Source organism: Lithobates pipiens, unplaced genomic scaffold (assembly GCF_037356315.1).
Source record: "Lithobates pipiens isolate NorthernLeopardFrog02 unplaced genomic scaffold, aLitPip1_a1.2 Scaffold_23, whole genome shotgun sequence".
Classification (NCBI taxonomy): Eukaryota; Metazoa; Chordata; class Amphibia; order Anura; family Ranidae; genus Lithobates; species Lithobates pipiens.
The window spans coordinates 98,419,176-98,446,219 of record NW_027507785.1 but is presented as its reverse complement, the minus strand read 5'-3'; the positions used below and the strand labels follow the sequence as shown (position 1 = coordinate 98,446,219).

Below are 27,044 nucleotides of genomic sequence, written 5' to 3'. Positions count from 1 at the left end.
CGGATGCCGGCAGTCAAACATTGGCCGGGATCCGCTGATTGGCTTGTGCTGTGACTAATCACAGCATAGCTGGCGCTCCACCCAAAAGGTGTTGGATCACATATTGAATACGTGATCCGGCGCAGGAGAGCCGCTTTGCTGCTGTAGTCTTACATGAGGTGGTTGGGCAGGTGGATATAGAGAGAGAAAAGGCAAAAAAAAAACTGTAATGGACTGAAAACATCTCATTTGCTCTTTTTCTGATTTTTTGTAAATCTTACTATTCATATGCATTTCTTTTTTTTTTTTTTTGCTGAATTATACAATAGAAGTCGATTTTTTGTCTCAGAAATTGAACTATAGAGCCACAGGATGTCGGACCACTGCAGAGAAACTCACCAATAGCAGTAGTCTTCTCTGCAGCCCCTGCAAGCAGATTATATATTGGCGGTGGGATAAATAAATAAAAAAAAAAAAATTGCATTTACCCGATACATGTATTTTATTGTTTAAATGAATGCACAATTGTGCTGTAACAAGTATTTCACATTTATATGCAGCCAGTGGGTGGAACTCTATGCAAGCGGTACTTGCATGCTCTGTAAAGTATCTGGTATATTATGAATAAATCTGAACAGCAGTCACACGTACGCACCACATCCATCTCTCCTACCACAGACAGTGATTAAAAAAAAAATTATTATGTACGCATGTAATACATGGTGTTCATGTACATCTAACAATCATACATTTGTGAAAGACTGGACCATAGGCTGGAGTGACATACTGTCCATTGTCCTATTTCAATTACCTGTGAATGCTGAAAAACATCTGAAGAAATTGCATCCAAATCATCAGTATTTTTAATGTTGCGCACATAGTCTGCGACCGCTTTGATCACAACATCACATGGAGGTAAAACAAGCTGGTGAGCGCGAACCTAAAAAAGGTGAAAGAGGAGTCAGTCAATAAATAATGAACCTTAATATCAAATAGCAATAAATGACACGGCTGAATAGCTTTAACCGTAGTAACCCACAAGTTGCAGTGTCATTTGAAGTCTCGGCACAATAAATGATAGTGGAAACGTTTTTTTGCTTACTGCTGCAATTTTGATGCCAACTGTATATATAGAGTTAGACGTTGCTTTGAAAACACACATCAAAGAGCTAACCTATGTCTGGCACACATATTGGAAGTCAACCTAACATGATGTGCCTCTTTGAAGAGATAAATAGGATTTTTTTGTACTCACTGTAAAATCCTTTCCTTTGTAATTCACCAACCGACACAGCTCCTCTCATAACCATTGGGTTGTTATGCCCCATTCCTAGGAGATACTAGGCATTAGTTGTAATACAACACTCAGAACTCTTAGTTCCGCCAGGGGGGCGGCCCCTTGGGCAACAACCCTCCACCCTGCCATGCAGTCATCAGGACGTCAACAAGCAGTATAACTTAAAGATAAAAAGGAGGGGCGGGTGCTGTGTCAGTCGGTGAATTACAGAGAAAAGGGTTTTAGGGCGAGTACAAAAAATCCTATTTTCTCTTATATTCACCGACCAACACAGCTCCTCTCTTAGCCATTGGGACGTCCCCAAGCAGTGCCAAACGAGGGGTGGGAAAACAGCATAAAACTTCATCTAAAAGTGGTCAGCCATCGCGCCGCTAAGTGGTAATAAGTGACTAAAGTGGAACAAAATCCAAAATCAGATATAATGAAACACAGATGCTGTGAAAAAGAGCCTGAGTGATATAAAGTGCAAATGCTAACTAAAAAATGCAGCAGGACAAAATAGTGAGCACAAACTATCAAATAATGAATATAAAGGGGTGGGTCCTGCGCAAATCGTGCCACTCAAATAAAATACACAAATTCAAAATAATATAAATATGTGCATACATACAATGCCGTGAAAAAAAATATAGTCCAAAAAACAGCACGCATAAAAATATATAAAAAAAATGGAAAAAAGGTTTAATGATAGAACAATAATAAAATGTCCGCTACTCAAGGCTCCCAGAACTCTCACCTTTAAACGAAGTGAATAAGCAAATCAAACAAACTCCAGGATTCTCTTATTTCATTCATAAATAATAAATAATAGCCATCAGGAAATCCAAAGGAGGGATGCAATGATACAATTCCGCCACTAGAGGGCCAGTCCCAGCTTCCAGAACAGGTGAAATGGATCTTCACTTCTATTTCACAGTGTATGGCTCAAAATAAGAGAGAGGAGGGGGAGAGAGAAACAGGAGACTTCCATAGTGTAGTAGTTTAAAAAACGGCAGGTAGATTTATTAACCACTTGCCGACCGCCTCACGCCGATCTACGTCATCAGAATGGCACGGGCAGGCATAAGCACATATATGTACGTCCTTTGCCTCCCGCGGGTCGGGGGCCCGATCGGGCCCCCGCCCGGTGCCTGCGGCGGTCGGTTTTCGTTCGGGAGCGATCCCGGACGAGGGGACGGCCATTCATTCATGGCCACCCCCTCGCGATCGCTCCCGACGAATGGAAATCCCCGGTGACATCACTTCCTCTCCTGTAATGTAAACACAGGAGAGGAAGTGATGTATTCTCTCCTCCGTGTCGGTATTTTTCGTTCCGACACGGAGGAGAGCGGATCAGTGAGTTGCACCAACACATCCCACACACAGTAGAACATGCCAGGCACACTCACACCCCCCCTTTACCCCCCGATCACCCCCCCAATTACCCCTGCCCCCCAGTCACAGTGACACCAATGTCATTTTTTTTTTTTTTTTTTTTTTTTTTTGCATTGGTGTCATTTGTGACTGTAATAACTGTTAGGGCAGTTAGGGTTAGCCCCCTTTAGTTCTAATGTACCCCCCTAACCCCCCCAATAAAGGTTTAACCCCGTGATCACCCCCCGTCGCCAGTGTCACTAAGGCTGGGTTCACATTGCAGCGGTTTATGAGAACGAATGTGATTCGCACCGCACTGCAGTGCAAATCACATCCGATCTCTGTGCGATTCGAGTTCAGCCATTCGCCGCACCCGCCGCACCCGCCACACCCGCCGCACCTGCCGCAAATTCGCACGGGACCCTTTTTTTGGCCCGCAGCAGAATCGGATCGCATGGGTGTTCACACCATGCGATCCGAGTTTGCAGATCGCACTGCGATATGCGAACTGATCTGGGGGTGTCAGTAACATTTCACTGACACTCCCAGCAGTTCGCATAGGGCAGTGTGAACTGCCGCCGGGAGGCATGCGATGCGGGAACCCGCCGCGGATTCGCGGCGTTTCCGCATCGCTCCAGTGTGAACCCAGCCTAATAAGCGATCATTTTTCTGATCGCCGTATTAGTGTCACAGGTGACGCTAGTTAGGCAGGTAGGTATTTAGGTTCGCCGCAGCTTTTTATAGCGCTAGGGACCCCCATATACTACCGCATAAAGCCCCCTGATTGCCCCCTAGTTAACCCTTTCACCAGTGATCACCATATAACTGTTACAGGTGACGCTGGTTGGTTAGTTATTTTTTTATAGTTTCAGGGCACCCGCCATTTATTACCTAATAAAGGTTTAACCCCCTGATCACCCGGCAGGTGTCATTTGTGACTAATAACTGTTAGGGCAGTTAGGGTTAGCCCCCTTTAGTTCTAAGGTACCCCCCTAACCCCCCCAATAAAGGTTTAACCCCGTGATCACCCCCCGTCGCCAGTGTCACTAAGGCTGGGTTCACATTGCAGCGGTTTATGAGAACGGATGTGATTCGCACCGCACTGCAGTGCAAATCACATCCGATCTCTGTGCGATTCGAGTTCAGCTATACAGATAGTATGGCTGAATTCGTGTCGCACCCGCCGCAAACTCGCACGGGACCCTTTTTTTGGTCCGCAGCAGAATCGGATCGCATGGGTGTTCACACCATGCGATCCAAGTTTGCAGATCGCACTGCGATATGCGAACTGATCTGGGGGTGTCATTAACATTTCACTGACACTCCCAGCAGTTCGCATAGGGCAGTGTGAACTGCCGCCGGGAGGCATGCGATGCGGGAACCCGCCGCGCATTCGTGGCGTTCCCGCATCGCTCCAGTGTGAACCCAGCCTAATAAGCGATCGTTTTTCTGATCGCTGTATTAGTGTCACAGGTGACGCTAGTTAGGCAGGTAGGTATTTAGGTTCGCCGCAGCTTTTTATAGCGCCAGGGACCCCCATATACTACCGCATAAAGCCCCCTGATTGCCCCCTAGTTAACCCTTTCACCAGTGATCACCATATAACTGTTACAGGTGACGCTGGTTGGTTAGTTATTTTTTTATAGTTTCAGGGCACCCGCCATTTATTACCTAGTCTCACTAGTGTACCCCTAAATTTAGGGGTGTCTACTTTCTAAAATGGGGTCATTTGGGGGGGGGGGTTTGTGCCATCTTGGCATTTTATGGCCTTCAAAACTGTAACGCCCTTAGAAAGCCTGAAGGCGGTGCTTGGTTTTTGGGGCCCCGTACGCGGCTAGGCTCCCAAAAAGTCCCACATATGTGGTATCCCCGTACTCAGGAGAAGCAGCAGAATTTATTTTGGGGTGTCATTTCACATATGCCCATGGCATGCGTGAGCAATATATCATTTAGTGACAACTTTGTGAAAAAAAAAAAAAGTTTGTAATTTTCCCGCAACTTGTGGCAAAATATAAAATATTCCATGGACTCAACATGCCTCTCAGCAAATAGCTTGGGGTGTCTACTTTCTAAAATGGGGTCATTTGTGGGGGTTTTGTGCCATCTTGGCATTTTATGGCCTTCAAAACTGTAATAGGTAGTGAGAAGTGAACTCAAAAAATTACGCCCTTAGAAAGCCTGAAGGCGGTGCTTGGTTTTCGGGGCCCCGTACGCGGCTAGGCTCCCAAAAAGTCCCACATATGTGGTATCCCCGTACTCAGGAGAAGCAGCAGAATTTATTTTGGGGTGTCATTTCACATATGCCCATGGCATGCATGAGCAATATATCATTTAGTGACAACTTTGTGAAAAAAAAAAAAAAAAAAAAAAAGTTTGTAATTTTCCCGCAACTTGTGGCAAAATATAAAATATTCCATGGACTCAACATGCCTCTCAGCAAATAGCTTGGGGTGTCTACTTTCTAAAATGGGGTCATTTGTGGGGGTTTTGTGCCATCTTGGCATTTTATGGCCTTCAAAACTGTAATAGGTAGTGAGGCGTGAAATCAAAAATTGACGCCCTTAGAAAGCCTGAAGGCGGTGCTTGGTTTTCGGGGCCCTGTACGCGGCTAGGCTCCCAAAAAGTCCCACATATGTGGTATCCCCGTACTCAGGAGAAGCAGCAGAATTTATTTTGGGGTGTCATTTCACATACGCCCATAGCATGTGTGAGCAATATATCATTTAGTGACAACTTTGTGTAAAAAAAAAAAAAAAATTTTTTTTTTGTCATTATTCAATCGCTTGAGGCAAAAAAATAAAATATTCAATGGGCTCAACATGCCTCTTATCAATTTCCTTAGGGGGTCTACTTTCCAAAATGGGGTCATTTGGGGGGGTTTTGTACTGCCCTGTCATTTTAGCACCTCAAGAAATGAGATAGGCAGTCGTAAACTAAAAGCTGCGTAAATTCCAGAAAACGTACCTTAGTTTGTAGATGTGACAACTTTTGCGCAAACCAATAAATATACAATTATTGACTTTTTTTTTACCAAAGACATGTGGCTGAATACATTTTGTCCTAAATGTATGACTAAAATTGAGTTTATTGGATTTTTCTAATAACAAAAAGTAGAAAATATCATTTTTTTTCAAAATTTGCGGTCTTTTTACGTTTATATCGCAAAAAATAAAAATCGCAGAGGCAATCAAATACCATCAAAAGAAAGCTCTATTTGTGGGAAGAAAAGGACGCAAATTTTGTTTGGGTACAACATTGCATGACCGCGCAATTACCAGTTAAAGCAGCGCAGTGCCAAAGTGTAAAAAGACCTCTGGTCATTTACCAGCAAAATGGTCCGGTCTGAAAGTGGTTAAAAAGCAGTAAAGACTCTCACATTTTAATTGCAAAAACAAGCACAATCAGGAAGAGGGTATAATGACAACTTCCTCCCGCCTTACTCTACTTCCCCATGAAGAAGTCACATGACGTAACGCGTAGGGATTGGCCAGAGGACGAACCGGAAGTAGAGTAAGGCGGGAGGAAGTTGTCATTATACCCTCTTCCTGATTGTGCTTGTTTTTGCAATTAAAATGTGAGAGTCTTTACTGCTTTTTAATAAATCTACCTGCCGTTTTTTAAACTACTACACTATGGAAGTCTCCCGTTTCTCTCTCTCCCCCTCCTCTCTCTTATTTTGAGCCATACACTGTGAAATAGAAGTGAAGATCCATTTCACCTGTTCTGGAAGCTGGGACTGGCCCTCTAGTGGTGGAATTGTATCATTGCATCCCTCCTTTGGATTTCCTGATGGCTATTATTTATTATTTATGAATGAAATAAGAGAATCCTGGAGTTTGTTTGATTTGCTTATTCACTTCGTTTAAAGGTGAGAGTTCTGGGAGCCTTGAGTAGCGGACATTTTATTATTGTTCTATCATTAAACCTTTTTTCCATTTTTTTATATATTTTTTATATATTTTTATGCGTGCTGTTTTTTGGACTATATTTTTTTTCACGGCATTGTATGTATGCACATATTTATATTATTTTGAATTTGTGTATTTTATTTGAGTGGCACGATTTGCGCAGGACCCACCCCTTTATATTCATAAAACTTCATCTACCATGGCAAGTGGGAACTAGTGAAACTTTACCCACAAAAAACACAACAGTGCGTGGAGAAATCCACCACCAAACCAGGGTACCCTCAACAGGAGTGACTACCCACAACCACACAAAAAAATGCAGAATATAATGCAACAGCGCATTAACGGTACTGTGTTTTTAACGAAAAACCAGGGAAAAAGGAAATATTTTGCATATTCAATTGCAACTATACGGCCGCCTGCAAAACTTTGCGGCCAAAACAGGCATCAGCCGATGCACGGACGTCTACCTTGTAGAACTTGTTAAACGCGTGGACAGACAACCAGGTCGCCGCCTTACACACCTGAGCGACAGACGATTGGTGTCGTTAGTCCCAAGACGTTCCGATTGCCCTCGTGGAGTGGGCCGTGACCGGAAAGGAAGGCACCTGCCCCTTCAAGGCGTAGGCTTGTACTACAATCTGTCTGATCCACCTGGAAATGGTGGCCGATGAGACCGCTATGCCTTTCTTGGGACCAGTCACCGAAACAAACAGCAAGTCTGACTTCCGAAAGGGAGCAGTGGTAGACAAATACACCTTCAGAGCCCGAACCACGTCCAGAGCGTGAAGGGCCACCTCCTTAGGGTGTTTCGGCTTAGGATAGAGAGATGGTAATACAATGTCCTCATTAATATGAAAAGCCAAGACCACTTTTGGTAGAAGATACTGTTGTGGCCGCAACATCACCTTATCCTTGTGGATAACCAGATAGGGTGACTTGCAAGACAAGGCCGCCAGTTCCAAAACCCTCCTGGCCAATGTGATGGCCACTAGAAAGACCACCTTCTGGGAAAGGCTCAACAGGGGAATCTCCCTAATATTTTCAAACAGCGGTTTTAGTAGCGCTGATAACACCAGGTTCAAATCCCATGGGGGTAACGGTGGACGCACTGGAGGGACTACATGTCGTACCCCCTGAACAAAAGGTATTCCCTAATGAGCGAGACGCAAAAAAAAAAAAAAAAAAAAAAAGACAGCCAAGGCTGAAATATGCCCCTTAATGGTGCTTAACGCCAATTTCTGGTCTACTCCTTGCTGAAGAAACAGCAGGATCCTGGATATAGGAAAGGAGCGCGGATGTCATCCTTTCTCCTCACACATGGAGATGTAGGCCTTCCAGGTACGATGGTATATTTTCCAGGAAGAGGATTTTCATGCTCTCAACATAGTTGGGATCACAGAGTCCAACAAATCCCCGGTTCCTCAACACCTGGCTCTCAATAGCCATGCAGTTAAAGCCAGTGATGGTAAAGCAGGATGGAGAATCGGACCTTGAGACAGAAGGTCTTCTCGCAACGGCAGTCGCCAGGGAGCGTCTGCCACAAGACACACCAGGTCTGCATACCAAGGACGCTGAGGCCAATCTGGAGCAACCAGTATTACTGGGATCCCCTCGGCTTCCACCCTGCGAAGCAGGCGTGGTAACAGTTTCAGTGGAGCCAAGTCATAGATCAGCTGGTACTGATGCCACAGAGCCACCAGCACGCCTGACGCGTCTGCCCACGGATCTCGTCCTGGACATGAACCTTGGCACCTTCCGATTGAGACGGGAGGCCAGAAGATCCACGTCTGGTGTGCCCCACCCTCAGGCACAGTAACCTGAATATCTCCGGATGAAAAGCCCATTCTCTTGGGTCCAGCATCTGGCGACTCAGATAGTCCGCCTGCCAGTTCTCCACTCCTGGGATGTAAATGGCCGGTACGTGTCGCTCTGCCCACGGAAGTATGTGAGCGACCTCCCGTGCTGCGGCTGAGCTTCTTGTTCCCCCCCTTGGTGAATGACGTATGCCACAGCCGTGTCAGTGTCTGACTGGATCCTGATCAGACACTCCCTGAATTCTCAAAGACCATGTGGAGAGGCATAGCCTGATTGCTCTTAATTCAAGCAGATTGATCAGCAACTTGAATTCTTCCATCGACCAGAGGCCCTGAGCCGACTGAACCCCCATCACTCCATCCCAGCCGGATAGGCTGGCATCCGTTGTGATCACTGTCCACTTCAGAGGCAGGAACGATTTCCAGGACTGAATCACTGGGGACCTCAGCCACCAGGTGTCTCTGACTGGCTCACCTGGATCTGTCAAAATCTTCATCTGCAGGACTCTGATGTGGAACTGGGCATAAAGTACTGCCTCGAAGGAGGTTGCCATGAGACCCAGGACTCGCATGGAAAAGCAGAGCAACGACCGCTTGCGGTTCATAAGCCGTTTTACCGCGGATCTGAGAGTCTCTAGTTTGTCTGAAGGGAGAACTACTCTCTCTTCCATGGGGTCCAGCAGCAAGCCTAGGTACTCCAGAAGCTGGGTCGGTACAATCACCGACTTCTTTAGGTTCAACAGCCACCCAAATTCTTGCAGGGTCTGCATGGTGATCTCCACATCCTCCTCTCACGATCCCACGTTGCCGCAGCAATGCCAAAACTGGAGCCAATACCTTGGTAAAGACTTGGGGGGCTGATGCCAGACCAAAAGGAAGAGCCACAATCTGCCAACTGCAGAAACTTTTGATGTCAAAGGCATATGGGCATGTGCAGGTATGAATCTTGGATGTCCAAGGACACCAGGGAGTCCCCTTGATAGAGTGCAGCGACTACTGAGCGAACTGATTCCATTCTGAACCTCTGCACTTTCACAAAGTGATTGAGGGCTTTTAGGTCCAAGATTGGACATACCCCTTCTTTCTTGGGAACTACAAACAGATTTGAGTAGAATCCCTGGAAGTGTAACGATTCCGGAACTGGTACAACCACCCCGCGACTCAGCAGGTCCCTTACTGCCCCCAATAGGGCCTCCCGGTGAGCTGGGGATATGGGTATGCTGGAGGGGAAGAATCTGTTTGGTGGCCAAGAGAGAAACTCTTGTAGCCTAAGGAAATCAGATTGCAGACCCATTGGTCGGATAATCGAGAGGACCACCGGGCTGCCAACTCCCGAAGGCGACCCCCCCAGCCGAGACATGGGTGGGGGCAAACCTTCATGCGGTAGCACTTTTATTCGCAGGCTTGCAGTTCCAGGGACGTTTTTGTCCGTCTGTGGTCGTCCTGTCGGGCTGGGGACGTTTTGCCGAAGCTCCGGGCGGAAAAAGAGGACCTTACCTATGGCATGGCTCCTTAGCCTTCCTGGCCTGTGGGAGTAAGGTACTCTTACCACCGGTGGCATTTTTAATAATGTCATCCAAAGAGCCAGTCACCAAGGAAGGGAAGATCCGTCAGGGCTTTTTTGGATGCCTGGTTAGCAGACCAGCATTTTAGCCAAATCAGGTGCCTCAGCACCACAACAGAGGGGGGGAGTATCCCAGGCCACGTCACAGACGTACTTAAGACCTTGCACTAGTTGGTCTGCTAGTTCCACGCAGACAGGAGAAGCCTGTTGCTCTCCCAATTTGTGGTGCAAAAGTTTTGCCCACTCAGCTAGTGTCTGCGACACAAGTGCGGATGCCAGAACTGGTCGCACAGCTGACCTCACAACCATAAACAAGAAACGAGCCACTGCCTCGGCCTTCCTGTCCGTGGGATCCTTGAATGCAGGAGTCCCTTCAACCGGGATCGTGGTTACCTTATTTAACCTGGATACTGGGGTGGTCCACGACCGGAGGAGCCGAACATTTTTTGAGAAGGCTCTCCTCAAAAGGGTAACGCACCTCCATGTATTTGGGGACCGAAAAGGTCCGTCTGACAAGACAGAGCAGGGGTCACCAGCCGCAGCAGGACCCGAGTCTGCGTCAGAGCTCTCCCCAGAGGACGGGGCGGGGCAGGGGCTGCTTTATTGCCCCTTTCTTCCCACGCACCGCCTCCATCTTGGCAAGGAACGAATGGAGGACTGCTGTCGGGGTGTCCACGGGCACTGTGCAGTCAACACTAGTTTCTGAAGCCATGCTAACCCTACCCTGTCTGCCACCCTAAGGGGACTTAGGACAGTGACAGTCCCACCCTCCTTACTACCGCTGGCCAAGGAGCTCTTTCCCACCAGACTCACCACCCTGAGGAGTTCTGCGCTATCCAGCAAGAAGTGCCTGTAGGCCCTGTGGGCTCCCAGGTGCAGAGAAAATAACTAGGGATGCACCGAATGGGTTTTTTGGTGCCGAAACCGATACCGAAAATTAAAAATACACTAGGCCGAAAACCAAAACCGATACCGAAACAGCACCGATACCGAAAATGACTGTTTTTAAAAAATATTTTTATACAGGAGGTGGTCAGAGACTGGGGACGTGGTACAGGAGGTGGTCAGAGACTGGGGACGTGGTACAGGAGGTGGTCAGAGACTGGGGACGTGGTACAGGAGGTGGTCAGAGACTGGGGACGTGGTACAGGAGGTGGTCAGAGACTGGGGACGTGGTACAGGAGATGGTCAGAGACTGGGGACGTGGTACAGGAGATGGTCAGAGACTGGGGACGTGGTACAGGAGATGGTCAGAGACAGAGGACGTGGTACAGGAGATGGTCAGAGACAGAGGACGTGGTACAGGAGATGGTCAGAGACAGAGGACGTGGTACAGGAGATGGTCAGAGACAGAGGACGTGGTACAGGAGATGGTCAGAGACAGAGGACGTGGTACAGGAGATGGTCAGAGACTGAGGACATGGTACAGAAGATGGTCAGACTGGGGACATGGTACAGGAGATGGTCAGAGACAGAGGACGTGGTACAGGAGGAATCCCCCATTGCAAGCCAGGGTGTCCCATTTTGCAGCCAGGGTGTCCCATTTTGCAGCCAGGGTGTCCCATTTTGCAGCCAGGGTGTCCCATTTTGCAGCCAGGGTGTCCCATTTTGCAGCCAGGGTGTCCCATTTTGCAGCCAGGGTGTCCCATTTTGCAGCCAGGGTGTCCCATTTTGCAGCCAGCCTGTGCAGGGAAGAGAGCCGCCTCCGCCTGTTTGATCACAGCGCCGGGAACATCACAGCTTTCATTTCAATAGCTGTGTGTTCCCGGCCGCGCGCCGTCACACGCAGCCCCTCCCCCTTGTCCGGGCACTTTGATAGACAGATCATCCGTCCAACCCTGCGGATGATCTATCTAAGTGCCCGGACAAGGGGGAGGGGCTGCGTGTGACAGCGCGCGGTCGGGAACACACAGCTATTGAAATGAAAGCTGTGATGTTCCCGGCGCTGTGATCAAACAGGCAGCGGAGGCGGCTCTCCTGCGCTATACACCCCCCATGATGGGCGTCACCAGGGGCGGAGCCCCACCCCCACCCAGGCCACGCCCCATTTTCGGCTCCATTAATCGGCCATTTTTCTCTTTCGGCAAATTGCCGAAAAGGGCATTTTCGGCCGATATGTTTCGGCGGCCGAAATTTCGGTGCATCACTAAAAATAACGCTGTGTCGGTGGCAGCAGCTGCAAATAGCGCCAAACCGATCTGAAGTGTGCTCAAGCTTCAATAAAATGGCCGCCCAGCATCCCTTACAAAGACCTAAAACACAGGGAAAATGGGAAAATGGGTGTGAGAGCACAGGCTGCCGCTATAGAACACTGAAAACCGTGTTCTAGGCTTCAAGAAAATGTCCGCCAGTGTCCTGAATAGATCACTAGGAAAATGGCAGCTGAAGCTCAGGAGAGCATGCTGCCCTTGCCCACACCTAAAATGGCTACCGAAGCAGCTCCATGAGGTACAGGGAGAAAACAATGGCAGTGAACACAGCGCTGTACAGAACATCAGCAAAACCTCACAGACACCTTCCAGCAGCATGAAGAACAGGACCCAGGAAACCGCTAGCCAGTGCAGCCCCCCAACCCAGATGAGAGCCCCTGCATAGACACACACAACGCTCAGCAGCCACATGCAGCATCTCCCCGGGGGGGGGGGGGGGGGGGGGGGACAGGGGAGAGAAGAGAGGGAGGTGAGGGACCCCCGAATCGACCTTCCAGGTAATGCCCAGCTGCTCAGCCCCGTCGAGACTGGGAGAGCTGTACTTACCAGTCCTGAAGAGCTGGGAGACATTCCAATACAGACCCACTCACTGATCAGTACAGGGTGGCTGCTGGCCCGGCATACTGTGACACAGACCTCAGTAGCCTGGTCATATATATGCCTCGGAGCTTAAAAGCTCACCGACCACCTCTGGAGCTGAGGTTTCGTCGTGGCCTGCCGAGCGCGTAGCTGCGGCCTGCACGCGCTCGATGGCCGGACTGGGGAGACTACAAGGATAAGGGTTTACAGCCTGTCACCCAGCCGGCTGTTGATAGTAGATCACAGGATCATTCATCTTGCACAAAAAGTCACGCTTCTGCATAAAAAAAGCACGGACCGATGGGCCTGCAGGGTTCCTAGGTCCTTCTTCACTAGGAAAAATAAAACCGATGACTGCATGGCAGGGTGGAGGGTTGTTGCCCAAGGGACCGCCCCCTGGGCGGAACTAAGTTCTGAGTGTTGTATTACAACTAATGCCTAGTATCTCCTAGTAATAGGGCATAACAACCCAATGGCTAAGAGAGGAGTTGTGTCGGTCGGTGAATAGAATAGAAAATAATTTTGCACGGATACAGAAGAGCAATTTTTTTCTTTAACTAGCATATATTATACAATATTCTTGTACAATTTTCCTTTAGATTTTAAACATTATCTGTATGCAATCATTGAGGCCCTTGCACTATATAGCTGAAGGTAAATCTAAAGAAAATTTAACAAAAAAAAATTGTATAAATGTATGGCCAGCTTTAGTCTCTTTTGCTCAGCTTTGAAATGCTGCAACTTAGTGCAAGTAGTAAGCATCAGGGTGGATTTGATTTAAATCATAATTTTTAAAGAGCAACTGTCATCTCTGTCCCACAGCGGCTCCTCCTCTGACCTGCTGTTGACTCACCGACAGTCCCATTCACTTTAATGGGACAGCTGGTGAGGCAGCAATGACACAACAAGGTGAGTGAAGTGGCAGCAGCAGGCAAGTTGATGCTCGCTAACAGGCACTGGCATGATGGATGTGAAAGGATAGGTGCTCTTTAAATGTAAGCACTTATTCTTGCTGGTAGTTAGAAGCTTTAATATGTGCAAACAAAATGAAAGTTTCCCATTTACAACAATAAGCTGTCAGGTTAGAAAAACAGCGATATCAGAAGTGATTCAGTTTGTAGTGTACATAGATTTGCAAAACAATGGGATAAAGGAATATTCCTGAACTTTGTTTTATCTCATTGTTGGTGTGAAATTGTGTGAATGCATCAATGCAGTGCATGTTATCTCAGCTTGCATTCATTAAATGAGTTCACCAAAAATTTAAATATTGCTGAATATACAGCCTCATTCTACATAACTAAGCTCCATTTCATGCTGAATAAACTAAATTATTAATGTATCTCAAATAGAAATCTATCGGTAAATAGATTTTTACTCCAAAAGCATTTTAGAAAAATACATTTGATAAAAACAAAAATCAGATTTAAAAAAGAAAAAAAACAAACAAAAAAAAATCATTGATTTTTATCCACCCTGGTAAGCATTCATTCAGTGGTGTGCCCTGAAGCATTTGTGCATTGGCACGTGCTATTTTGCTTTGACGTGTGCTGCATTTTTTAAAACTGATGTTATTTTTTCCACAACAAACCTTGGCTTAACAGACCCTGAGTTCTGCCTATATATGTATATATTAGAATGTACATTTTTTTTTTTTAAAGACAGATGTAATTTGTTTTACTAGTTAAAACGTCAATTCTTAGGCCAGCCATAGACGGTGCAAATTTCTTCCCTGCAAAAAGAAATTCACGATTCCCCCATCAACACGGACGGAATCCCTCCTGCTAAGCAATGGGCAGCTGTCCCCGTTGGGAATAGACAATGATTATCGCTAGCAGCTATAGCAGCCGCTTGTGATAATTGCAAGCAAATTCAGCAGGCTGGTTGTACCCAAGTTGATCAAACAACTTGGTACATTCAGCCTTTCCATTAATGCTTGAATCTCAGCCAGTTTCTGCAGAACCGAGATTCAAGCCGTGTATGGCCAGCCCAACATCCTCCAACCTGACAGATCCATTCTGCACAGAAAGCCTGAGCTTGGCTCGTTGTCATGGAGGGTAATGTTTTGTATGTATATATCCGTACAATTGTTACTGACCCTCTGTGGCTCTATGGGTTGGCTCCCTGGGCATCATGTTGTGCGCTTAAAATCTTTCATCTCTTGGCAAATTTTTCCTGGGATTTTCTCAACCCTCCCAAATTTCCAGGACTTGGGACTGGCATGATAAACACATGTGTATCTGTACACACATACCAGGGCCAATTTAGACAAGGAACAATTAAAATACCAGTATATCTTTAGAGTGTGGAAGAAAGTACCTTGAGGGCTGGTTCACAGCAAATTCAGTCCAGTATGTTTTTTTTCTGCATCAAAAATGCAAGGACAGAAGATAATGTGTGTTCCAATGACCTTGTCCACACTAGTGTGGGTCAGAACCAGTGTAGGAAAAAAAATAAAAAATTATAAAAGAACAAGCTAAATTTTTTCAGCATAGGACTGTGCTGGAATGCGGCAAAATGCATAAAAAAACTGGACTGCATCAAAAACGCACTGGAACACATCTAAATGCATCAACATGCATGCAGAAATGCATTCAGACTACATTTTTGTGGTGTGAACCGGCCCTTAACGTTGGCGATAACCCTATACAGTTTATACCAATGGAAGCAAAGATTAAATCACAGGTTATTTACATACTTTTAATGATGCTAATGGATGATCTGGTCCAAGTAAACTCCAATGGAAAGCAGCTAAATCTTCATCAGGTAGGATGTGGTTACCTAAATGACATACATGCATTTTAGAGAAGACTTAAAAACTGTACAATTTACAAATTTTAAAGTATTTACTATGACAAAAGGGTAAAGGCACTGAAACGCCAAATACTATTTTTGCATTTACTGTATAGTAACTTTTGCATTTACTTTAGGGCTCCTTCACACGAAAACAGATGGGAACATATGGGAAAAGTGTGCAGATTTCACTTGCAGAGACCTCAGTTTACCTCAGTTTTCATGCACGTCAGTTATGTGCCCTACTCACACTAATGTTGATTTCATGTCAGCTTTTTTCCCCATGCAGAAAACTGCATACACGTTTCAGATTTCTGCGCAGTAAAAAACCTGCATGCAAGTGCTGTGGTGTGAACAGGGCACATAGAGAACAATCTTTTTTGTGCACTTGCAGAATGCGTGCAGAAAAACTGACGTCTCTGCACCATGGTGTGAATGAAGCCTTAAAGGGGAGGTAAACCCTGATGGGTTTCACTTCCTCTTTTGCTCACCGCAAGGCCTGCAAAAGAAAAGCAGAATGGGCTCATATGCATCACATACGAGCCCATTATACGACACTTACCTGCAAACGGAGCCCGTGCTGTCCCCTGAGCAGGCCGCGTCCATCTTCGCCCCTCTTCCTTCCAGAGGCCATGGACTCCGGCTCTGTGACTGGCCGGAGTCGCGCGACGTCACTCCCAAGCATTTGCACGGGAGCCATCAGTCATGGCACACGCTGAGGGAAGAAATGGCACGGTGGTCTGTTTCTTCACAGCGCATGTGCTGATGATGACATCGGTGCACTACAAGTGAAATATCTCCTAAACTGCGCAAGTTTAGGAGATATTTCCACCACCTATAGGCAAGCCTTAGTCTAGGCTTACCTATAAGTAAAAGTCAACAAAAAGGGTTTATCCACTTCAATACCAGGCACTTTCCCTCCTTCCTGCACAGGATAATTTTGAGTTTTCACTGCTGTCGCACTTTGAATGACAATTCTGCGGTCATACAACACTGTACCCAAACTATGTATAGAAAAGGAGGTTTGGGACTTTAAATGAAGCGCTTGGATAGTGGAGGTGAGTTTTAGTCATGATTGGATATTTATTGATTATTCAGTGGAGAACCATAAATTATAATAATAGAACAAATTCATAATATATATAAGTATCAATACATTAAAACACAATATATAGTATCCACATAACAGTACTTGACAATGGTAATGTACAGTAAATAAATGAAGTGGCATAGTGATGCCTATGACAGCATGCCCGGCATCGATAGGTGTACCCACATGGTAGATGAGCATCCACTAAGTATAATTGATATATATTTAAGTTCATCAATTCATAACACAATAAACATGATTCCATATAAAATATAAAACTGGGACATCTAATCAGTAAAGCTCGACGCGTTTCGTGGGTATCTCCCCACTCATCAGGAGCTGATGTTATTAAAGAGTTCCTGTGGAGTAAAATAACAAATAAAAAATAAAAATAATGTACCAACCATAATAATGAGGATTTGATAGACATAGATGGTTTGGCCAAAGCAGACTCACCAATCCAGGCGGCAAGCGCTGTGTGTGCCGGTGGATGCTGGGTGGGCTAAGGCACATACTCGCTCCCCGGGAACTGAGGCGGCTGAAAGATGGATGCGACCTCGGGCAAAGCAAGGAAAGCACCAGCAATAAAGTGTGTCTAAAAATAAAAAAATAAAAAGTGTGATGATAGTTAAACCCAATTAATCTAGGGACAAGGTGTGGGATATAGGTATATACACTAGAGTAATGTAATAATGAAAAATTTTAAAATAATTGGTGAAACCCAAAAAGAGATGAACAAATAAACCAAATGGTGCTGTGTTGTGTTTGTGTGAATAAAAATTTCATTTTATATGATGCACTAGTTAAAGGGAATAGTATGGGTGTATGCATGGAAGTGTAGGTGCATAAATTAAGGTGAGTGAAATAAGTAAGAATGTGATGTGTGTGTATCATGATAGACAGGGGGGAATGATGAAGTTTCCCATGAACGCAAATGTGATGGTTGTATAAGAAAGGGGACAGAGTTTTTACCCGAAAGTCGCTCCAAAGATACCACCAACAAACCAAGAGGTTGGTGTATATACACCCCATACAGAGACCAGCGGCAACATACAGCTGGCTCCGAATGGGGTTTAAGTATGCCGCCAACGCCACGCACGTGAGAACACACAGGGAGGGGCCACGCCTGGCCTGGATTGACAGCCAGCGACAGGCGTGCCAAACCCCCCCAATGGCTACACGGAGAGTAGCCATTGTAGCCATTGGGGGGGTTTGGCACGCCTGTCGCTGGCTGTCAATCCAGGCCAGGCGTGGCCCCTCCCTGTGTGTTCTCACATGCGTGGCGTTGGCGGCATACGCAAACCCCATTCGGAGCCAGCTGTATGTTGCCGTTGGTCTCTGTATGGGGTGTATATACACCAACCTCTTGGTTTGTTGGTGGTATCTTTGGAGCGACTTTCGGGTAAAAACTCTGTCCCCTTTCTTATACAACCATCACATTTGCGTTCATGGGAAACTTCATCATTCCCCCCTGTCTATCATGATACACACACATCACATTCTTACTTATTTCACTCACCTTAATTTATGCACCTACACTTCCATGCATACACCCATACTATTCCCTTTAACTAGTGCATCATATAAAATGAAATTTTTATTCACACAAACACAACACAGCACCATTTGGTTTATTTGTTCATCTCTTTTTGGGTTTCATTGGGTTTCACCAATTATTTTAAAATAATTTTTCATCATTACATTACTCTAGTGTATATACCTATATCCCACACCTTGTCCCTAGATTAATTGGGTTTAACTATCATCACACTTTTTATTTTTTTATTTTTAGACACACTTTATTGCTGGTGCTTTCCTTGCTTTGCCCGAGGTCGCATCCATCTTTCAGCCGCCTCAGTTCCCGGGGAGCGAGTATGTGCCTTAGCCCACCCAGCATCCACCGGCACACACAGCGCTTGCCGCCTGGATTGGTGAGTCTGCTTTGGCCAAACCATCTATGTCTATCAAATCCTCATTATTATGGTTGGTACATTATTTTTATTTTTTATTTGTTATTTTACTCCACAGGAACTCTAATAACAGCTCCTGATGAGTGGGGAGATACCCACGAAACGCGTCGAGCTTTACTGATTAGATGTCCCAGTTTTATATTTTATATGGAATCATGTTTATTGTGTTATGAATTGATGAACTTAAATATATATCAATTATACTTAGTGGATGCTCATCTACCATGTGGGTACACCTATCGATAGGCATCACTATGCCACTTCATTTATTTACTGTACATTACCATTGTCAAATACTGTTATGTGGATACTATATATTGTGTTTTAATGTATTGATACTTATATATATTATGAATTTGTTCTATTATTATAATTTATGGTTCTCCACTGAATAATCAAATATCCAATCATGACTAAAACTCACCTCCACTATCCAAGCGCTTCATTTAAAGTCCCAAACCTCCTTTTCTATACATATCAAATTACAGGGATGGAGGCATGTATCCAGGCCTCATTTAAAGTCCCAAAAAACTCCCCCCCTTACTTACTGTACCCAAACTATGTTTTTATCATTTTCTTCCCACAAATTGGCATTGTGGTTGTCTCTGATTGGCACTGTGAGACTTTATTATTGGGGCACTGCTGGGCACCGATTAGCAGCTGATTATTAGCACATCTGATGGGGCTGTGCTATCAGCTGACTACACACGATGAGAATATCGGACAAACGATCATTCTTTTTTTTGTTTTGTTTTTTTGCATGCTAGTCTTATATCGAAAATGAAGAGGTTACTCAACTTACAAAAATTCTCATGCGACAGAATACAACTTCGGAAGTGATGTCGTGTATTGTATTGTATTTAAGTAATTAATTCTTTCGTTTCCAAGCATGCACCATCTTGTTCTGATTTTTTTCGGACGAAAACTGTACAGATTAAAAGTAGTACAGCCAAAGCTAGTTAGGGCATGCTTCTGTGGATCACAGGCGTGCAGTTCGTTCTGCACTCTGGTGACTCATTTTCAGCTGACAGTCATCAGCTCTCTGCTCACAGAGCACTGAGAACGGAGCGATCAGCCATGTTCGATTGCTCAGTCCTCAGTCTTAAGCTGGCCATACATTATACAATTCTCTTATTCAATTTCCTTTAGATTTACTTTAGGCTATGTAGTAAAAGGGCCTGCCTGATTTCATACAAATTGAAAGTGTTTAGACTTGACCTCATAATATATGGTTTTGGTACATCTAAAGGAAACTTTGTACAAGAAAATTGTATAGTGTATGGCCAGCCTTAGAGCCATTGGGGGACAGATGCTACATCCACCTAAAATCACGACCATTTGTCTGAAATCTTTTGAAGGGACAAACACTAAAATGTTTTTCGTACAATACCAGATCGTACGAGAAAAATTTTGTGTTTGTCCCTTCGGATAATTTCAGATGCACTGCCGTGATCGGCTCTTGAAAGCTGTGTACGAACATCCAGATTATTGTACGATCACTTTGAAAGCATCATCTGATTTTCTGATCGAGTGTACCAAGCTTATTATCCAAGTAGGGAATGTACAGGTTTCTACACCTTAGCCTCTAAAACATTACCTCTGCCACAATTAATCACGCGTCACTAAAATGAACTACACTATTGCTATTAAATGTCTCCCTGCTGCTTGAGGTAGGTCCACAGGTAGATTTCAGAACATGTCCAGTAATAGGGGCACTTTACCAATTCAAGCAATAGAGTGGTGGACTGACAGCTGTGTGTTGACTGGTAACGCAACATCCACATGGAAGGATAAACCTTTGTCACAGATCTATTACGCAGGCACTTAAATTGTACCTGTCACTTTACAAGTAGTTTAAGCTGACGGTACCAGATAAATAGCTAATCCACTTAAATTGAACCTGTAGCAGGTATAAAAGCAAGCTAAAATGATTAAACGTGAGCAGCCAGGGTGCAGCTCAGATAATGTTTTTGAGCACCCCAGAAGATGTACAATATGCAGTCAATCTTTGTGAACTTTGTTTTAAAAGAGAAGTTCAGATTTTGAAACAGGTTATATGTTACACCCGTATTAAGGGTAGAACATGCAACATATTCCAGCTCCAGCAGTTAGCCTGATCCCCCCCCCATGACATAATTCAAAGCAGCGCAGATGTGACCACACAGCTGCAGCATTCAGTTTCCTGTGAATCAGTCAACTACAACTACCGTCAGCTGACGCCATGTAGTTCTGAATGAAGTGCAAGGGCACCGATGAGCGCTCTTACAGTTCATTCACAAGATCTGCAGCTTTCAAACTGACAGACCTTAAACAGGTAGAGGCTGAAAGCTGCAGGGTTTGTATGCAGAAACCAGATATTGCACCCCTGATGCACTGATCACAGCGCAATGCTTTACAGGCTCCCGCAAAAACAATAAAGGCACTTTTTTTCCCCATGTAAATACATGTGCATTTTTTTTCTTCTAAAAAGTGAACTCAGGCCGGTCATACACAGTTCAAATCTCAGCTGGTTCAGCAGTAACTGGCAGAGATTAAAACTGTTAATGGGCAGGCTCAATGTGCCAAGTTCATTGATCAACTTTGGTACAACAAGCCTGCCGGTTTCTCTTGCGATTATCAATAGCGGCTGCTCTAGTCTTCTCCCGGAGAGGATGGCTGCCCCTGCCTCCGCACTGGAAGACGACAATGGCCCAGCAGGAGGGCTTCCTGCAGCAACACTGTCTGTGTTGATGGGGGAATCAAGCCAATTTCTTCCCTGCAACTGGTTGCGGGAAATAAATAAGCCCCGTGTATGGCTAGTCTTTAAAACCAGAGCTTCGGCATGCTCCTTCATCCCCAAATGAGAGTCCCTATCTGTTATACAGGCTCAGAATGCTAAACTGAGAAACTGTGGGGCTGGGGTGGCCATTGTATGCTGAGAATCTCAGGATTCCTGGAACTCTCAGAAATGCAAACAAATGATACAAAAAAACAAAAAAACTGAACCACGGTTTGGATTTTGTGACCAAAAACAGATCCATCTCATAAGTGATGTGGAACTCTCCCCTGTCGAGCAATTTTATTCTGACAGTGGGGGCCCCCTTACTGGCTGCATGCGCTGTTCGAAATGGTGGTTTTCCAATAACCATTCAACAGAAGCTGGTCAGAATCAGCTAACTTTTGGTACATGTGATTGTGGCTTTAGTCTCATCTACAGCAAAACAATAGGGTTATGGGGTGGTAAGGAACAGTTCTAAGAATGTGTGTATTCATTGCCCGCTATTGAGGGCAAATTACTTTTACCACCATTGGCCTATTTTTTATTTTTATTACACAAACCTCTACATTGGAGGACATTTCTATACAGTACATTGTACAGGCCAAAGCCAGGGAATTTTACAAAATACAGATTGCCTAGTTTCCAGTTTTACTAATTTATTGCCTAAATGTCACACAACTTTGAAAATAAATGTACATCCACAATGTACTCCGTTTCCCTATAGCTGGTTAGAAAAACTTCAGTTATTGCTGCTCCATCAGAGGCAAATTACACGGTGTTGGGAACAAAGAGGCACTTCTGGCTAAGCCAACAGATCGAGCTTGGCCGCCTCCATCGGAGATTAGCACCTGATGCCCCACTGAAGGATTCTGTAACCTTGACAACAGAACAGGCCTCTCAATGCGGAGCTGTTATGATCAGTTCACACACTCGCTTTCTCTCCAATTACTCAAAACACGATGCTAAGTGCCACATTTTTCAACCACCGTTTTTAGATCGTGGTCATTACCCCAGAAACTGGGTTTCCACATTATTCAAAAACTATTCTGTTTAAATAAAAGAACATTCACCACCCTGGAATCTTAAGATACTGCTCCTTGGTTACTCGTCATTCACAGCGATCACACCGTCTCCCTTCATACCATGGAAAGCTTTACATTATTACCAACAATAACTCTGCTACAACTAAGTATTAAGCAGCACTGCCTTCTATGGCTGGTGTTTTCAGTCAGTCAGTTCATCAGTCAAAGTCATAAAAGTAATCCTTATAGCAGAATGCAATAAAGCCAAGTAATCTCAGGAGGAGGCTTCTCATTCCCATGTTTGTCTATGCATGCTAGTGATTTCTTTGCATTCTAGGCATTTGTGCATCCAGTTATAATTCTGGGCTTCTATCAAAACATGGATTACAATACAAGCACATTAAAACTACAGCAATAATAAAAAATAAAAAACGCATCTGCTGTATACAAGTCCTCATACTTGACTCCTTTGCGGAAATAAATTTGCTTTAAAACAGGTTGGCTTTCATAAACCCGCATTTACATAATCAGGTTACAAAGTACAATGAATGGATGTCAGTTTAATAGCAGATATTCATTTTACCACTATTTATGTTGCCTTGGAGAACTAAATTGAACACCACTGTAAATTACTGCTTTTGGACAATAAAATAAAACATGCATGAATAAAATCGAATGGAAACGTTTTTTTTCTACTTGTATCAGATTTTTCTTTTGCCAGCACAAGTTAAAGGGATTGTAAAGTAAAATTTTCTATTTTTTTAAATAACAAACATGTTAGTTATACTTACCTCCACTGTGCAGCTCGTTTTGCACAGAGTGGCCCTAAACCTGCTCTTCTGGTGTCCCTCGTCGGCTGTCTCTGCTTCCTCCCGCCGGTACTTCTCACGTTCATGTGAGCTCCCTCGCATGGTGAGGAGCACCTGCGGGCGCGCTCCCGTGATATAGCCGCTCTCTGTATCACATGGCCCCGCCCCCGGCGCGCTGCATCATTGGATGTGATTTGAAGGCAGCGTGAGCCAATAGCTGCGCTGCTTTCAATCCATCCACTCCAACCAATCAGCGGCCAGGCTGAGCGGCCAAGAGGACGGCGGGGCGAGCACGGGATTTTCGAGGGGCCAGGTAAGTAAAAACGGGGGGACTGGGGGCGCCAGGCACTGTGAGATGTTTTTTCACCTTAAATGCATAGAATGCATTAAGGTGAAAAAACATTTACCTTTACAACCCCTTAAACTGAAAAGGAAGAATCTGAATTCAACAGTCAACAATACGTTTTCTTCATCCACATTTGTGTACATGTTCCTTAAAAGGAGAAGTTCACCTTTTAACAAAAAATTATTACAAGTCCCATCATGCCTCGGCCCTAGGAGTCATGCCTGTGATTGTTAGGGTCTTGCAATGTCTCATGGGTCTTGTAGTTTTAAAACAGCTGGAGGGCCGAGGTTGCCTAACCCCCTGCTCTAAAGCGTCGCACAAGCAAACAGCAGATTACTGGTGCCATGCAGGTCTGCTGCAGATCCAGTCAGTATACTGTATCTGTGTGCCTGTACATCCCATATGGGCAAGGAGACACAACCTGACAGGAAGAGAGAATGAACTACCACAGCGCTGTGGTAGTTAACTGAAAAGCCAACAGCCACAAAGACTGCCTGACCTTGTAGTTTTCCATTCACAGAGCACTGTGAATGAGTGACACAGCCAGCCAGGCAGCCACTACCTCTGCCCCATTATCTGCTGCAATGCCGCAAGCCATTCACACATAGTTGCTGTCATGTCACTGCTACCCCCTATATTCCAACCAACTAAACTCTCTGCTGCTCACCCCCGGTTTCCACCCCAGCTGTGACCCACTCAGGGATGGCAATCTCTGCTTCCTTCGGATAGACACTGCCAAAAGCCCAAGGGCACCATCTTCCCTCCCCTGCCTCCTCCCAACATCCTGGCACCCAAAGCCAGAGGTCACCACTCAGTGTCCTTGTAACGACATTCGGCGACCCATCGCAGTTTGCTAAGGAAGTGACATTCTGTCACCGCCATCTTGCTACACCCCACACTTGTCCACAGTAAGGATACACTAAGAAGGGGGAAAGCGGACATGTTGTTACACCCACCCGAGTTTTGCATTTTACCCGTATTTATAACAGTAAAGTAAGTTTATATAGTGAAATACAGTACTTGCAACTCCGTCTGCCTACTTAGATCAGGCATGTCCAAAGTCCGGCCTGCGGGCCAATCGCGGCCCGGTTTTGAACGGCCCCGCCTGGTAATCTAAACATATATATCTTTTGTGGCCCCCGACGATCTCCCAGCGCCGGGGCCACAAAAGATATATAGTCTGGCTGCATTGGAGATAGGAGGCTGTACGAGCGCTGTGCACACAGGAGTATTTCCTGTTTACACTGCAGCCTCTGTAATAGGAAGTCCCATCTCTGCCATTGGACGACTGTTCTGTCCATCAAAGGAGGCGGGACTTTCTCTTAAAGAGGCCGCTGTGAAAACAGGAGATTCTCCTGTTCTTTGGCGCTCGTCCAGCCCCCTCCATGTCCCCTCCAAGGCTGCACTGATGGCAATGGTAAGTACATTCCTGGCTAATAGTGAGTGAAATCCTGGCAATGGTGGCTGCATTCCTGGCAATAGTAAGTGAAATCCTGGCAATGGTGGGTGCATTTCTGGCAATAGTATGAAATCCTGGCAATGGTGGCTGCATTCCTGGCAATAGTATGTCAAATCCTGGCAAATGGTGGCTGCATTCCTGGCAATAGTGAGTGAAATCCTGGCTAATGGTGGCTGCATTCCTGGCAATAGTGAGTGAAATCCTGGCAATGGTGGCTGCATTCCTGGCAATAGTATGTGAAATCCTGGCAATGGTGGCTGCATTCCTGGCAATAGTATGTGAAATCCTGGCAATGGTGGCTGCATTCCTGGCAATAGTATGTGAAATCCTGGCAATGGTGGCTGCATTCCTGGCAATAGTATGTGAAATCCTGGCAATGGTGGCTGCATTCCTGGCTAATAGTGAGTGAAATCCTGGCAATGGTGGCTGCATTCCTGGCAATAGTGAGTGAAATCCTGGCTAACGGTGGCTGCATTCCTGGCAATAGTGAGTGAAATCCTGGCTAATGGTGGCTGCAATCCTGGCTAATGGTGGCTGCAATCCTGGCTAATGGTGGCTGCAATCCTGGCTAATGGTGGCTGCAATCCTGGCTAATGGTGGCTGCAATCCTGGCTAATGGTGGCTGCAATCCTGGCTAATGGTGGCTGCAATCCTGGCTAATGGTGGCTGCAATCCAGGCTAATGGTGGCTGCAATCCAGGCTAATGGTGGCTGCAATCCAGGCTAATGGTGGCTGCAATCCAGGCTAATGGTGGCTGCAATCCAGGCTAATGGTGGCTGCAATCCAGGCTAATGGTGGCTGCAATCCAGGCTAATGGTGGCTGCAATCCAGGCTAATGGTGGCTGCAATCCAGGCTAATGGTGGGTGCATTCCTGGCAATGGTGGGAGCGCAGATGGGCACTGACCCTTATTTTGCTTCAGAGTTTTTTATTTAACATTTTAAATTTTTTTCCCCTGAAACTTCCCTCTTATTCGCCAATAAATACGGTAAATCCAAAAAACACGCCCGAGCTCATCTCTTCAACACACACAGCCACAAAGGCAAGAGAATTCTTGTCGGGCCGTGTATTAGTGTTCGAACGAACACACTTAGACCGATTTTTAATGGTTCAAAGAATGTCAGGCAAAATGGTCGGCCCTCGTGCATGTTCACTTCATCAAATCTAGCCCTCTTTGAAAAAAGTTTGGACACCCCTGACTTAGATGTTAAATTTTAAAAGCAGCGGCAACCCTGCTCATCTCACAGGTTTGCTAATCTGACATTAGTTCGCTGCTTTTAAAATTCAACATCTAAGAAGTCAGATGGAGTTCTAAGTACTGTATTTCACTATAGAAGTTCACTTTACTGTTATAAATACGTCGAAATGCAAAACTCCGGTGGGTGTAACATGTCCGCTTTCCCCCTTCTTAGTGTATCCTTACTATGGACGAGTGTTGGGTGTAGCAAGATGGCGGAGACGGAACGTCACTTCCGTAGCAAACTGATGGGTTGCCGAATATGTCGTTACACCCTCAACCTCCCACCTGGTCTAGTAACTGCCTCCAAGAAGAGTTGGGGCAGTGTTAAGGTGTTGGTGTAGTCTGTTAGTTGTAAGAGCGTGTTGGAAAAGGAGCTGGAATGCTGGGCTCTGTGGAGACTGCTTTGTGCCCTCCTCAACATTTCTCTATAGGAAACCCCCCTTTTAATTTGCATCTGCATATCCCTTTCACTATGAAACTCTTCCTGCAACCGCCACTACTCACCTGCACGCCTAACCCCACCCCTCCTCCGCTCATACCACCAAACTTGAAACCCTAACCTTACCCCCCTCTGCTTCCACCATAAAACGTGCATGCCCAATTCCACCCCTCCGACCACCACATCTGCACATTTAACACAACCTCTTCCCATGACACCAGCACACCTAACTCCAAAGCAAACCTCTCCTCACCATAGCTGTACATGTAACCGCCGTCAAAGTCACATCACCAATGGGCATAACCTCCTATCCCTTCCTTACCTCACTCTCCCCACCTCAGCCTTGCCTGCTTTGAAGGAAGCACAAAATGGCTAATTTCATCAACGTAAGGGCCAGCATACATGAGCATTT

General features: G+C 45.5%; 1 protein-coding gene across 1 annotated transcript in view; it reads right to left on the bottom strand.

Moving 5' to 3' along the window:
* FAM120A (family with sequence similarity 120 member A) overlaps positions 1-27,044 on the bottom strand; it is a 119,601-nt gene that overhangs the window by 53,095 nt on the left and 39,462 nt on the right. The window contains exons 3-4 of the mRNA XM_077452097.1: positions 15,406-15,488; positions 791-919 (exon numbers count right to left, since the gene is read on the bottom strand). Coding sequence (XP_077308223.1) covers positions 791-919; positions 15,406-15,488 — 212 coding nt within the window. The remainder of the gene's footprint in view (positions 1-790; positions 920-15,405; positions 15,489-27,044) is intronic.